Source organism: Petromyzon marinus, chromosome 16 (assembly GCF_048934315.1).
Source record: "Petromyzon marinus isolate PM22_M1 ecotype Great Lakes invasive population chromosome 16, UKy_Petmar_22M1.pri1.0, whole genome shotgun sequence".
Taxonomy (NCBI): Eukaryota; Metazoa; Chordata; class Hyperoartia; order Petromyzontiformes; family Petromyzontidae; genus Petromyzon; species Petromyzon marinus.
The window spans coordinates 1,277,303-1,290,774 of record NC_133682.1 but is presented as its reverse complement, the minus strand read 5'-3'; the positions used below and the strand labels follow the sequence as shown (position 1 = coordinate 1,290,774).

General features: G+C 49.8%; 1 protein-coding gene across 1 annotated transcript in view; it reads left to right on the top strand.

Annotated features, from left to right (window-relative positions):
• Positions 1-13,472, top strand: part of LOC116943029 (Krueppel-like factor 5) — a 53,148-nt gene that overhangs the window by 18,497 nt on the left and 21,179 nt on the right. The window contains exon 3 of the mRNA XM_032955637.2: positions 8,205-8,264. Within this exon, the coding sequence (XP_032811528.2) occupies positions 8,205-8,264 (60 nt within the window). The remainder of the gene's footprint in view (positions 1-8,204; positions 8,265-13,472) is intronic.

Genomic DNA, 13,472 nt, shown 5'->3' with positions numbered 1-13,472 from the left:
TGAGACTGAGTCGACCTAGGGGAGGCCCAAGACCGGTTCAGATAATCGTAGCAGGTGTTGGTGGCCGTGAACGGGAATCGAACTCGGGTTGCTGTTGCGCAGCGTACCGCTACATCTACCGCAACAAAACTTAAACATCACGATCGGAACATTTCATCGGATACATTGTGCTGAGCACGCACACGCAATCACTCACACGCTCACACACATACACACATACACACTCGCATATATACATACACAATTACACAAATACAACGATCCCCCGTTTCGCCTTAACAGATTGTTGGGGCTGTTAGCGATTGGCACCTATGAAGGCCGGTACAGCACACGAGGAGGTGGGTGGCCGGCACCACGCCCGGCCGCCTTCACACATTGCACCAGGTTCTCATTTTATGCTCAGTCGACCTAGGAGGAGGCCACAGGACTGGTTCAGATATTCGTTACCGATGTTGTCTGAGAGATGGGAATGGAACTCCTTGCGCAGGGTTCGAAACCCCACCGCTCTCGACACACAAAGACAAAGGTTCCCCGTATAGCCTGCAACAGACTGTTGGGGCAAGTGCCGTTAGCTGGTACACACGAATGCGTCAACTTACCGCACGACACTGGGCGTACGACGCGTCTTTGTTTGAAAGTCACACGCTACGAAGAAGGACCATTTCCCGAAACGTCGCCTATTATATACTTGCTTCTTTGAAGGCCACGCAGTGTTGTTGACGGATGTGTCGAGTTGGTTGTTGTTGGGTTTGCTTGTGTGTCTGTGTTGTGTGTGTGTGTCTGTTGTATGTGTGTGTCTGTGTTGTATGTGTGTGTGTGTTGTGTGTCTGTGTTGTGTGTGGGTCTGTGTTGTATGTGTGTGTTGTATGTGTGTGTGTTGTGTGTCTGTGTTGTATGAGTGTGTGTTGTGTGTGTGTCTGTGTTGTATGTGTGTGTGTTGTGTGTGTCTGTGTTGTGTTTGTGTCTGTGTTGTATGTGTCTGTTGTATTTGTGTCTGTGTTGTATGTGTGTGTCTGTGTTGTGTGTGTGTGTCTGTTGTATGTGTGTGTCTGTGTTGTGTGTCTGTGTTGTATGTGTGTGTGTTGTGTGTGTCTGTGTTGTGTTTGTGTCTGTGTTGTATGTGTCTGTTGTATGTGTGTCTGTGTTGTATGTGTGTGTCTGTGTTGTGTGTGTGTCTGTTGTATGTGTGTGTCTGTGTTGTGTGTCTGTGTTGTATGTGTGTGTGTTGTGTGTGTGTTGTATGTGTGTGTTGTGTGTCTGTGTTGTGTGTGTGTCTGTGTTGTATGTGTGTGTTGTGTGTGTGTCTGTGTTGTATGTGTGTGTGTTGTGTGTGTCTGTGTTGTGTGCGTGTCTGTGTTGTGTGTGTCTGTTGTATGTGTGTGTCTGTGTTGTGTGTCTGTGTTGTATGTGTGTGTGTTGTGGGTGTGTGTTGTGTGTGTGTTGTATGTGTGTGATGTGTGTGTGTGTCTGTGTTGTATGTGTGTGTGTTGTGTGTGTCAGTGTTGTGTGTGTGTCTGTGTTGTATGTGTGTGTTGTATGTGTGTGTCTGTGTTGTATGTATGTGTGTGTTGTGTGTGTATCTGTGTTGTATGTGTGTGTTGTCTGTGTGTCTGTGTTGTATGTGTGTGTTGTCTGTGTCTGTGTTGTGTGTGTGTCTGTGTTGTATGTGTCTGTTGTATGTGTCTGTTGTATGTGTGTGTCTGTGTTGTGTGTGTGTGTCTGTTGTATGTGTGTGTCTGTGTTGTGTGTCTGTGTTGTATGTGTGTGCTGTGTGTGTGTTGTGTGTCTGTGTTGTGTGTGTGTCTGTGTTGTATGTGTGTGTGTGTGTCTGTGTTGTATGTGTGTGTTGTGTGTGTCTGTGTTGTGTGCGTGTCTGTGTTGTGTGTGTGTCTGTTGTATGTGTGTGTCTGTGTTGTGTGTCTGTGTTGTATGTGTGTTGTGTGTCTGTGTTGTGTGTGTGTCTGTGTTGTGTGTGTGTCTGTGTTGTATGTGTGTGTTGTGTGTGTCTGTGTTGTATGTGTGTGTGTTGTGTGTGTCTGTGTTGTGTGTGTGTGTCTGTGTTGTGTGTGTGTGTCTGTGTTGTATGTGTGTGTTGTTTTTGTGTCTGTGTTGTATGTGTGTGTCTGTGTTGTATGTGTGTGTGGTGTGTGTGTCTGTGTTGTATGTGTGTGTTGTGTGTGTGTCTGTGTTGTATGTGTGTGTGTTGTGTGTGTGTCTGTGTTGTATGTGTGTGTGTTGTGTGTGTCTGTGTTGTATGTGTGTTGTGTTGTGTGTGTGTTGTGTGTGTGTTGTGTGTGTGTTGTGTGTGTGTTGTGTGTGTCTGTGTTGTGTGTGTGTCTGTTGTATGTGTGTGTCTGTGTTGTATGTGTGTGTGTGTTGTGTGTCTGTGTTGTATGTGTGTGTCTGTGTTGTGTGTGTGTGTTGTATGTGCGTGTGTGTTGTATGTGTGTGTTGTCTGTGTTGTATGTGTGTGTGTTGTGTGTGTGTCTGTGTTGTATGTGTGTTGTGTGTGTGTCTGTGTTGTGTGTGTGTGTTGTGTGTCTGTGTTGTATGTTTGTGTTGTGTGTGTGTCTGTGTTGTATGTGTGTCTGTGTTGTATGTGTGTGTGTTGTGTGTGTGTCTGTGTTGTATGTGTGTGTGTGTTGTATGTGTGTGTGTTGTGTGTGTGTCTGTGTTGTATGTGTGTGTGTGTTGTATGTGTGTGTTGTGTGTGTGTGTCTGTGTTGTATGTGTGTGTGTTGTGTGTGTGTCTGTGTTGTATGTGTGTGTTGTGTGTGTGTCTGTATTGTATGTGTGTGTGTGTGTTGTATGTGTGTTGTATATGTGTGTGTCTGTGTAGTGTGTGTGTCTGTGTAGTGTGTGTGTATGTATGTGTTGTGTGTTGTGTGTGTGTCTCTGTGTAGTGTGTGTGTATGCCTGTGTTGTGTGTGTGTGTGTTTGTGTGTGTGTTGTGTGTGTGTCTGTGTTGGGTGTCGTGTGTTTGTGTGTGTGTCTTTGTTGTAAGTGTGTGTTGTGTGTCTGTGTGTTTGTGTGTCTTTGTTGTGTGTGTGTTGTGTGTGTTGTGTGTCTGTGTGTTTGTGTGTCTTTGTTGTGTGTGTGTTGTGTGTGTTGTGTGTCTGTGTGTTGTGTGTGTTGTGTGTGTGTCTGTGTGTAGGTATGTCAGTGTTGTGTGTGTGTCTGTGTGTAGGTATGTCAGTGTTGTGTGTGTGTGTCTGTGTGTAAATGTGATACACGGATAACATCGCAGCTGCAAGTGCTATCGAAACTTTCCCTGGGGTGGCCTTAAACGAGTTACCCGATGCGGTGCGTCTATACATGAGCATTGGGGAGACAAAGACGGCCGGGCGTGGTTTTAATCACACCACCAAACTCGTGTGGCATTCCGTCCTCGGGTTAAAGTTCGCGCTCACGGCACTTGCCTCAACAGTCTGTGAAAGGCGATGCAGGGGGATCTTTGTGTACCCGCATGTTGGCAGGCGAATGCGAATGCGTTGCGAGCATTTAAGTCCCTTTTGTGAGCGTTGCGACGTTTATGTATGTATGTGTATGTGTGTGGTGGCGTGTGTGGTAGGGAGCGGTAGTGTAGCGGTTAGCGCACTGCGTTACGAACCTGGTGACCCGGGTTCGATTCACACTCACGGCCAACATCAGTGACGATTATCTGAACCGGTCCCGGTCCTGGGCCTCTCCTAGGTCGACTCAGCCTCAAATGAGTACCTGGTGCGATGTGTAAACATCGCTACTAGGGAGACAAAGGCGGCCGGGCGTGGTGTTGGCCACCCACCCCCTCATGTGCCGTGCTGGCCTTTATAGGTGCTCGCTAACAGCACTTGCCCCTACAGTCTGCTTAGGCTATACGGGGGATATTTATCTTTGTCGTGAGTGTGTGGGGAGCGGTGGCGCTCCGAACCCTGCGACCCAGGTCTGTGTCGAACCCGACGACCAGAGTTCGACTCCACTTCACGGTCACATCAGTGACGATTATCTGAACAGGTCCTGGGCCTCCCCTATGTCGACTCAGCCTCAAATAAGTAACTGGGGTGCGGTGTGTAAACATCGCCACTGGGGAGACAGATTGCGGCCGAGCATGGTCCTGGCTACCCCCGCCCCTCGTGTACCGTGTCGGCCTTCATAGGTGCTTCGCTAACATCACTTTCCCCTAAAAGTCTGTTAAGGCTATACGGGGGATCTTTGTCTTCTTCTTGTATGTGCATATGTAACTACACATGTGCGTATGTATGTGTAACGACATACGTGCATTTGTGTGCGTGTGTAACTATATATGTGCGTGTGTAACTATATGTGTGTGTGTAACTATGCGTGTGTGTGTAACTATATGTGTGTGTGTAACTGTGTGTGTGTAACTGTGTGTGTAACTGTGTGTGTGTGTGTAACTGTGTGTGTGTGTGTAACTGTGTGTGTGTGTAACTATATGTGTGTATGTGTAACTATGTGTGTGTATGTGTAACTATGTGTGTGTGTGTAACTATATGTGTGTGTAACTATATGTGTGTGTGTGTAACTATATGTGTGTGTAACTGTATGTGTGTGTAACTGTATGTGTGTGTTTAACTGTGTGTGTAACTATATGTGTGTGTGTGTAACTATGTGTGTGTGTGTAACTGTATGTGTGTGTAACTGTATGTGTGTGTGTAACTGTATGTGTGTGTGTAACTGTGTGTGTGTGTAACTGTGTGTGTGACTATATGTGGAACTGTGTGTAACTATATGTGTAACTGTGTGTGTGTGTGCGTGTGTAACTGTGTGTGTGTAACTATATGTGTAACTGTGTGTGTGTGTAACTGTGTGTGTGTGTCACTATATGTGTAACTGTGTGTGTGTGTGCGTGTGTAACTGTGTGTGTGTAACTATATGCGTGTGTGTAACTATATGTGCGTGTGTAACTGGGTGTGTGTAACTATATGTGTGTGTAACTGTGTGTGTAACTATATGTGTGTGTGTGTAACTGTGTGTGTGTAACTATATGTGTAACTGTGTGTAACTATATGTGTAACTGTGTGTGTGTGTGCGTGTGTAACTGTGTGTGTGTAACTATATGTGTAACTGTGTGTGTGTGCGTGTGTAACTGTGTGTGTGTGTGTCACTATATGTGTAACTCTGTGTGTGTGTGCGTGTGTAACTGTGTGTGTGTGTGTGTAACTATATGCGTGTGTGTAACTATATGTGCGTGTGTAACTGTGTGTGTGTGTGTAACTATATGTGTGTGTAACTGTGTGTGTGTGTAACTATATGTGTGTAACTATATGTGTGTGTAACTATATGTGTGTGTGCGTGTGTAACTGTGTGTGTGTAACTATATGTGTGTGTGTAACTATATGTGTGTGTAACTGTATGTGTGTGTGTGTAACTGTATGTGTGTGTGTAACTATATGTGTGTGTAACTGTATGTGTGTGTGTAACTGTGTGTGTGTGTGTGTGTAACTGTGTGTGTAACTGTGTGTGTGTGTAACTGTGTGTGTGTGTGTAACTGTGTGTGTGTGTGTAACTGTGTGTGTGTAACTGTGTGTGTAACTATATGTGTGTGTAACTATGTGTGTATAACTATGTGTGTGTAACTATATGTGTGTGTGTAACTGTATGTGTGTGTAACTGTGTGTGTGTAACTATATGTGTGTGTGTGTGTAACTGTATGTGTGTGTGTAACTATATATGTGTGTGTAACTGTGTGTGTAACTATATGTGTGTGTGTGTAACTATATGTGTGTGTGTGTAACTATATGTGTGTGTAACTATATGTGTGTGTAACTGTGTGTGTAACTATATGTGTGTGTGTAACTGTGTGTGTGTAACTGTGTGTGTAACTGTGTGCGTGCGTGCGTTGTTGGCTGAGCCCTCGAGACAGGAATCCGCTCCGACCTGTTCCCCGCTGATCCCGTGCCAGGGGCGACGTTCGCAGTCTCTTCACGATTCGTGTCGGCAGATCGTCTGCCGACACGAATCGGCCAGTGCACCAGGCCTCGCGACCCACCACCATCAACTCATCATAATGTTCTCGTCCTGCACTGCACGCGCCTGATTATTGTTGTGACGCGTGCTTCAGCAATTATCGCCGTCTGCGTGAGAGAGAGAGATCATTCAAAGTAAGATTGAGATCTCAGTGTTTGCGCTAGTGTGTGTGCGTGCACGTGTTGCGTGTGCGTGCACGTGTTGCGTGTGCGTGCACGTGTTGCGTGTGCACACGCGTGCTGTTCTGCGGAACAATCATCAGGCGCGTGCAGCGAGTTAACTTTGTATTTGAATGAGGGGAGTGAATTGGTGAACGCGGAAAGACAGAGCGTAGTGGCGCTGGGGCCGCGGGGACTGGAGCAAGGGCACAGCCCGTTAATTAAATGAGGACACACACGATTTGTGTAAGGTAAACACATGTATAATAGATAACGTTTCGAGCAATGGCCCTTCTTTATAGCATATAAATCAGAGAGGTTGAGAAGAGAGATGAAGCGAATAATAATAATAATGCAGTGTGAAGACCGCGCTTGCTTTCACGACGGTGCCTGATGTGTATTCAAGTTAAAAAGAACATGTTTCATGATGATCAGTGTTTTTTTTTTAAATTGACACGATATTAATGATTTGGTAACCCGCGAACTCCTAAAGAACTGCTGCGTGACGTTGTTCACAATGCATCGCGGCTCTTGAAACACTGTTGAGTTGTTCTTACCGAAATCGAAAACAAATGGCTCTACTTGTAAGTGTTGGTTACCGACACCTGGGTTGCACCGGCAGAAGCTGTGGACATCCAGGGACGTCCTCACTCAGTAACGGCAGCAGTGGGTGTGGAACGATATAAGGGATCACCAGGGATCACCAGGGATTACCAGGGATTACCAGGGATTACCAGGGTCACCAGGGATTACCAGGGTCACCAGGGATTACCAGGGATCACCAGGGATTACCAGGGATTACCAGGACCAACAGGGATTACTAGGGTCACCAGGCATTACCAGGGTCACCAGGGATTACCAGGGATTACCAGGGATTACCAGGAATCACGAGGGATTACCAGAGATTACCAGGGTGTCCAGAGTTACCAGGCTTACCAGGGATTGTGGATGATACGCGACATACAATATTGAGAAATAAAACACAATTAGCAAACGTATTTTACGTGCGTGCGATGGCATCATCCTGCACGGAGGTCGCAGGCAACTTAACGTAGCAACCTCACGATGAGCAACAGCATTGGCAGCGGAGAGGCATTTCGATTAGAATGCCCAAATGGAGACGAGAAGTAATTCAACTTAAATAGAAATGTTCATATTTCAATGCTTCGACGTAACAGTGGGGATAGCGAGGCATTAGTATTCCCATCTCAGTCAATCAATCAAACTGTGGGCCCTTAAAGGCGCTTTTCATTAAAACCGAAGGCCCCTCCCTCTACTTCCATCATTATCATACATTAAAGCTGTAAAACCCGTAATTAAAATCAATCTGCCACCGTACATATTGTAACGTTGCTTTAGTTGTCCTCCGTGTAAGCCAGGTCACACAGACAATGCTTTGTAAACCTACCGACGACCAGGCAGTCAGTCGCCCTCAGTGGGAAGGAGATGTTAACTACCTCGCCAGGTACACAGTAGGTTCGTGGGTTCGATCCCGAACCTGACGCCTGCTGCTGTATTTGTAGTTTGCGTGTCTCTCTCCACGTGGTGAGATGTTAACTACCTCGCAAGGTACACAGTAGGTTCGTGGGTTCGATCCCGACCCTGTCGCCTGCTGCTGTATTTGTAGTTTGCGTGTCTCTCTCCACGTGGTGAGATGTTAACTACCTCGCCAGGTACACACGAGGTTCGTGGGTTCGATCCCGACCCTGACGCCTGCTGCTGTATATTTGGAGTTTGCGGTGTCTGTCTCCCCGTAGCTGCGTGGATTTTTCTCCAGGTCCTCTGGTTTTTCCCTCCACATTTATAATCAACATCACGCGTTTAAAGTATTTGGCTGCTAGACATTTCCACACGGTGATAGGCCGCTTCATTGAGCTATCATTTGTGATATCCATGTCGCTTCTGAAAAAGAGATGCATAGTTCAGTGAGGCCTAACCTGCTAAAATAAGAAAAAATATATAGTTTTAGTGTCAGCATGGAGTGATTACAGAAGTTTGTAATGTCGGCGAATTATCAGAGGAGAGAGTTCATTTGATGTCAAGCATCTAATCTGTGCGTGTCTGTCCGTGTGTATGCAGAGTGCACAAAGGTATATACAAAAAGCTCACATCTCAAGGCTCACCAGAGAACCCACACAGGTGAGACGAGCCACCTACAGCTGCCTTGCACACACTAGCCTGCACACACCTGCCTGCACGCACCTGCCTGCACGCACCTGCCTGCACACACCTGCCTGCACACACCTGCCTGCACACACATGCCTTGCACTCCCCCGTCTGTATTAATTATCATGCAAAGCAGTCGAATGAATGGCGACATTAGTTAGAAAATTAATTCTAGATTTGAAGCTTTCGTGACTGCAAGGATTCATACTCTTTGTTTTTTTCGGTAAAGTCACGTATGTAAAAAAAATCAATAAAATTAATGAATACAACTAAATTAAATCACGACGTTTTGGGCGCAACACAAGCGTCCGTCATCAGGTGGGGACAAACACAGCGAAGACAGTTGTTGAGATATGAATGTCAAACAATCCGCGATACCACTACCATCGACCAAAATAAGCAACATCACCAATGCCACCGTCGTCATCACCTCCTGTCTCCTCCGTCACGACAACCACCACCACCAACCCCTCCACCACCACAACCAGCCCCCTCTGCCTCGAGCGTTCATCCCCACCTGTGTGGCCACGTGCGTAGCAATCGAGTGGGGGTTGTGGTGTCACGCAATCAGAATGAAGGCCCAAGCCACTCGCTGCTCTGTATGGCGCGCCAGATGCGTGCACCTGCTTTGGAAATATTCACAACTTCACGGGTAGATTTGTGAAGAGACGGAGGGGAGGGGGGTGTTGATTCCTCGTAAATTAAACAATGAAGTCATGCGGCAGCCACGATTACACTTGCGCAAGAAAATGTGGCAATCGCTTTCAAATTCTCTCACTTCTCCTTCAAGTTCCGACCGCTCATTAAACAGGAGGGCTGGAGGGGGTTTGGTAGAAGGAGCGGTGGAGCAATGGTTAGCCCACTGTGGTCACCCACACAGCCGCACGAATTCGACGCGGCGGCGAGTGATAGCTGAGCCTGGACTCATCCGAAGTAAGCGAGCGTCTAGTTGCGGGGTTTAAGCAGCAGCAGCGAAACAAATTCGCCCGTGCCTGATGCCGACCACAGCGCCTCGCTCGTGCGCCCTGCCGGCCTGCGATGGGTGCTCGCGAACAGCGCCACCCCTCCCACCGCCGCCTCCTCCTCCACAATCTCAGTGACTGAATGATTTCGCGGGCCCACGGGTGTTTGACGAGCACGCAACGCACTTGAGCAGCGTGGTCAAGTATGGTCGTGCAACGCCGATAGGCGGCGTGGGAGGGTGGGCGGGGGGGGGACCCTTCATCCAGCAGTGGATGGACAAAGGGCTGTGGATACAAAGACAAAGATCCCCCGTATAGGCTGAACAGACTGTTGGGGCAAGTGGTGCTAGAGAGCACATATGAAGGCCGTCACGGCACACGAGGGGGTGTGTGACCAACACCACGCCAGACCGCCTTTGTCTCCCCAGTGGTGATGTTTACACACCGCACCAGGTACTCGTTTGGGGCCGAGTCAACCTAGGGGAGGCCCGTGCCCGGTTCAGATAATCGTCACTGGTGTTGGTCGTGAGCGGCAATGGAATTCGTGTAGCGGGGTTCGTAGCGCTACGGCACTGCCGCTGTGCGTGCAGTTGCCACACTGCCCGGGAGAGCTGCCTCACTTATGGTGGAATTAAATTCGCATCCCACCGAGCCCCCCTGAGCCGGCTTCCCTTCCACCCCCCACAGCCCCCCCCCCCCGCCCACCTGCCTCCCCCATCGTCTTCACACCCCCACAGAAGAGACACTCAAGCTGGCACTGAGTCTCGGCGGCTGCGGCTGCTGCTGCTGCTCTTGCTGTTGGTAGTGGTGGTGGTGGTGCTGGGATTGATATCTCGGACTTCAAACGCTACCGGGGGTCGTGCCACGGCGCCGATTCAAATCGCGCGTCGCCTTCATTACACAAATCACAACAACACGCGCTGCCCGGTCACGCGGTGGAAGCATTAGAAATGCCAGCGCTCTTGGGTCGCGGCCAGCAACAAGCAGCACTCATCTCAAAAGTTGTGAACCTCGGCCGAGAGTCCAACCGGGGCGACCGGTTCGCCGGCCTGGTTCGTCGAAGTGCAGCCGCGCAAAAGCGCCGCGCAAAAGCGCTGCGCAGCCACTCGTCATGCGGTCTCGCATATGCAGAGAGACGCGCACGTGCGCAGGTATACATACACAGGTATACATACACAGGTATACACACACAGGTATACACACACAGGTATACACACACAGGTATACACACACAGGTATACACACACAGGTATACACACATAGGTATACACACACAGGTATACACACACGGGTATACACACACGGGTATACACACACAGGTATACATACACAGGGACAGATACACGCACAGAGGCAAACGACGCGAAATAAATACGAAGAACCCCCTATCGCCTGTACAGGCTGGCCAGCGCCACGCCTGGTCGCCTTTGTCTCCCTAGCGGCGATGTTTACACATCGCACCGGGCGCTAATTTGAGGCTGAGTCGACCTAGGGGAGGCCCAGCACAGGTTCAGATGCCCACACACACAGCGACAAAGGCGCATTGGTGGGAGAGTTGGCTGTGCCTCGGACCGGTGGAGCTCGGGGCGGCCTTTCCCCCTCTTGTTTCGTGATTTCCGTTCGCGTTCCTGCAATCACCTTCAATTTGCCGATTCTTGTATCGCTTTGTTGTACATTTTACTCCTCGCTCCTGATCTATATCGAGACCTGGACCTCTCCACTCGGCAGCCATTCGCTCATACCACTTACCCACTCACTCATGCACTCACTTACCCACTCACTCACCCACCCACTCACTTCCACACTCGCTCGCTCACTCACATACTCACTCACTCACCCACTCACCCACTCACCCACTCACCCACTCACTCACTCACCCACTCACTCACTCACTCACCCACTCACTCACTCACTCACACACTCACCCACTCACTCACCCACTCACTCACTTACTCACTCACTCACCCACTCACTCACCCACCCACTCACCCACTCACTTACCCACTCACTCACCCACTCACTTACCCACTCACTCACTCACTTACCCACTCACTCGCTTACCCACTCACCCACTCACTTACCCACTCACTCACCCACTCACTTACCCACCCACTCACCCACTCTCTTACCCACTCACTGACCCACTCACTTTCCACTCACTTACCAACTGACTCACCCACTCGCTCCCACACTCGCCCGCTTGCTCACTCACATACTCACTCACCCACTTACTCACTCACCCACCCACTGACTTACCCATTAACTCACCCACTCACTCCCACACTCGCTCGCTCGTTCACTCACATATTTACTCACCCACTCACTCACCCACCCACCCACTCACCCACCCACTCATCCACTCACTTACCCACTCACTTACCCACTCACTCACCCACCCACTTCCACACTCGCTCGCTCGCTCACTCACATACTCACTCACCCACTCACTCACTCACCCACTCACTCACCCACCCACTCACTTCCACACTCGCTCACGCGCTCAGTCACCCACACACACTCACCCACTCACTCAGCCACCCACTCACCCATTCACTCGCTTACCCACCCATTGACTTACCTACTCACTCAATCACCCACCCACCCACCCACTCACCCACTCACTTACCCACTCACTTACCCACTCACTCGCCCACCCACTCACTCACCCACCTACTCACTCATCCACCCACTCACTCCCGCACTCGCTCCCACACCAGCTCACCCACGCACTCGCTCCAACATTCACTCACCTACTCACCCAGCCACTCAATAACCTCTTAGTCAATGTTTGCTCTCTTACCGCTGGGCCCACGCTCGCTTTATGAGCCATCAGTTGCGCAGTTACTCGATTTTATCGCTCGCTCTACTTTTGTTGCTTCGAGATTCTTGCATCAAGTTGAACAATTCGGTTGCATCGAGTCGTGCAACTCTGTTGCATGCAACTTATCGTTCCGGTAGGGGTCCCGGAGTTAATAATAATAAAGTCCCATCCCACCTACGATCACATTCGAGCGATTCAGTTACACGCGACCAAGTTGCGCGCAATTTTTCTGGGCTAGCCGCAGCGCGCCACCGCTCCCCACATCCACACGCACACGAGGAGTGAATGGGGGCCGGTGGTGGATGGATGAGGGTGGAGGTTTTGTGGGGTGATGAGCAGGGAGGTTGGGACGCTGTCGAGGCGGAGGAATTGTGATCACGCCGGAGTTGAAATCAGACATCGCCGGTTCCATCCCATCTCCCGACGCGGCGGCTGGCACAACGGGGGCGAGTTTCTTGGGGCGCCTGCCGTGACCACGCAGAAGTTCGCGGTTCGGTGCCAGCGGCCGCCCTGGTTATTACTGCGGTGTGGCGTTACCGTGGACGTTCAAGATCCCGGCGTCAAGGTCCAAATTTGTAAACTTTGAAAAAATCACACAAAAAAAGTACTCGGATTGGGATCACACACACACACACACAGCACGCACACAGCACGCACACACAGCACACACACACACACAGCACACACACAGCACACACACACACAGCACACACACACCACACACACACACAGCACACACACACACACACAGCACACACACACACACACAGCACACACACAGCACACACAGCACACACACAGCACGCACACACACACAGCACACACATACAGCACACACACAGCACGCACACAGCACACACACAGCACACACATACAGCACACACACAGCACACACACACACACAGCCCACACACAGCACGCACACACACAGCACGCACACACACACACAGCACACACACGCACACACAACACACAGCACACACATACAGCACACACATACAGCACACACACACACACAGCACACACACACACAGCACACACACAGCACGCACACACACAGCACGCACACACACACACAGCACACACACACAACACACACAGCACACACACACACAGCACACACACAGCACACACACAGCACACACATAGTGCACACACACACAGCACACACACAGCACGCACACACACAGCACGCACACACACACAGCACACACACACAACACACATACAGCACACACATAGCACACACACAGCACACACATAGCGCACACACACACAGCACACACACAGCACGCACACACACAGCCCGCACACACAGCACACACACAGCACACACAGCACACACATACAGCACACACACACAACACACATACAGCACACACACAGCACACACACATA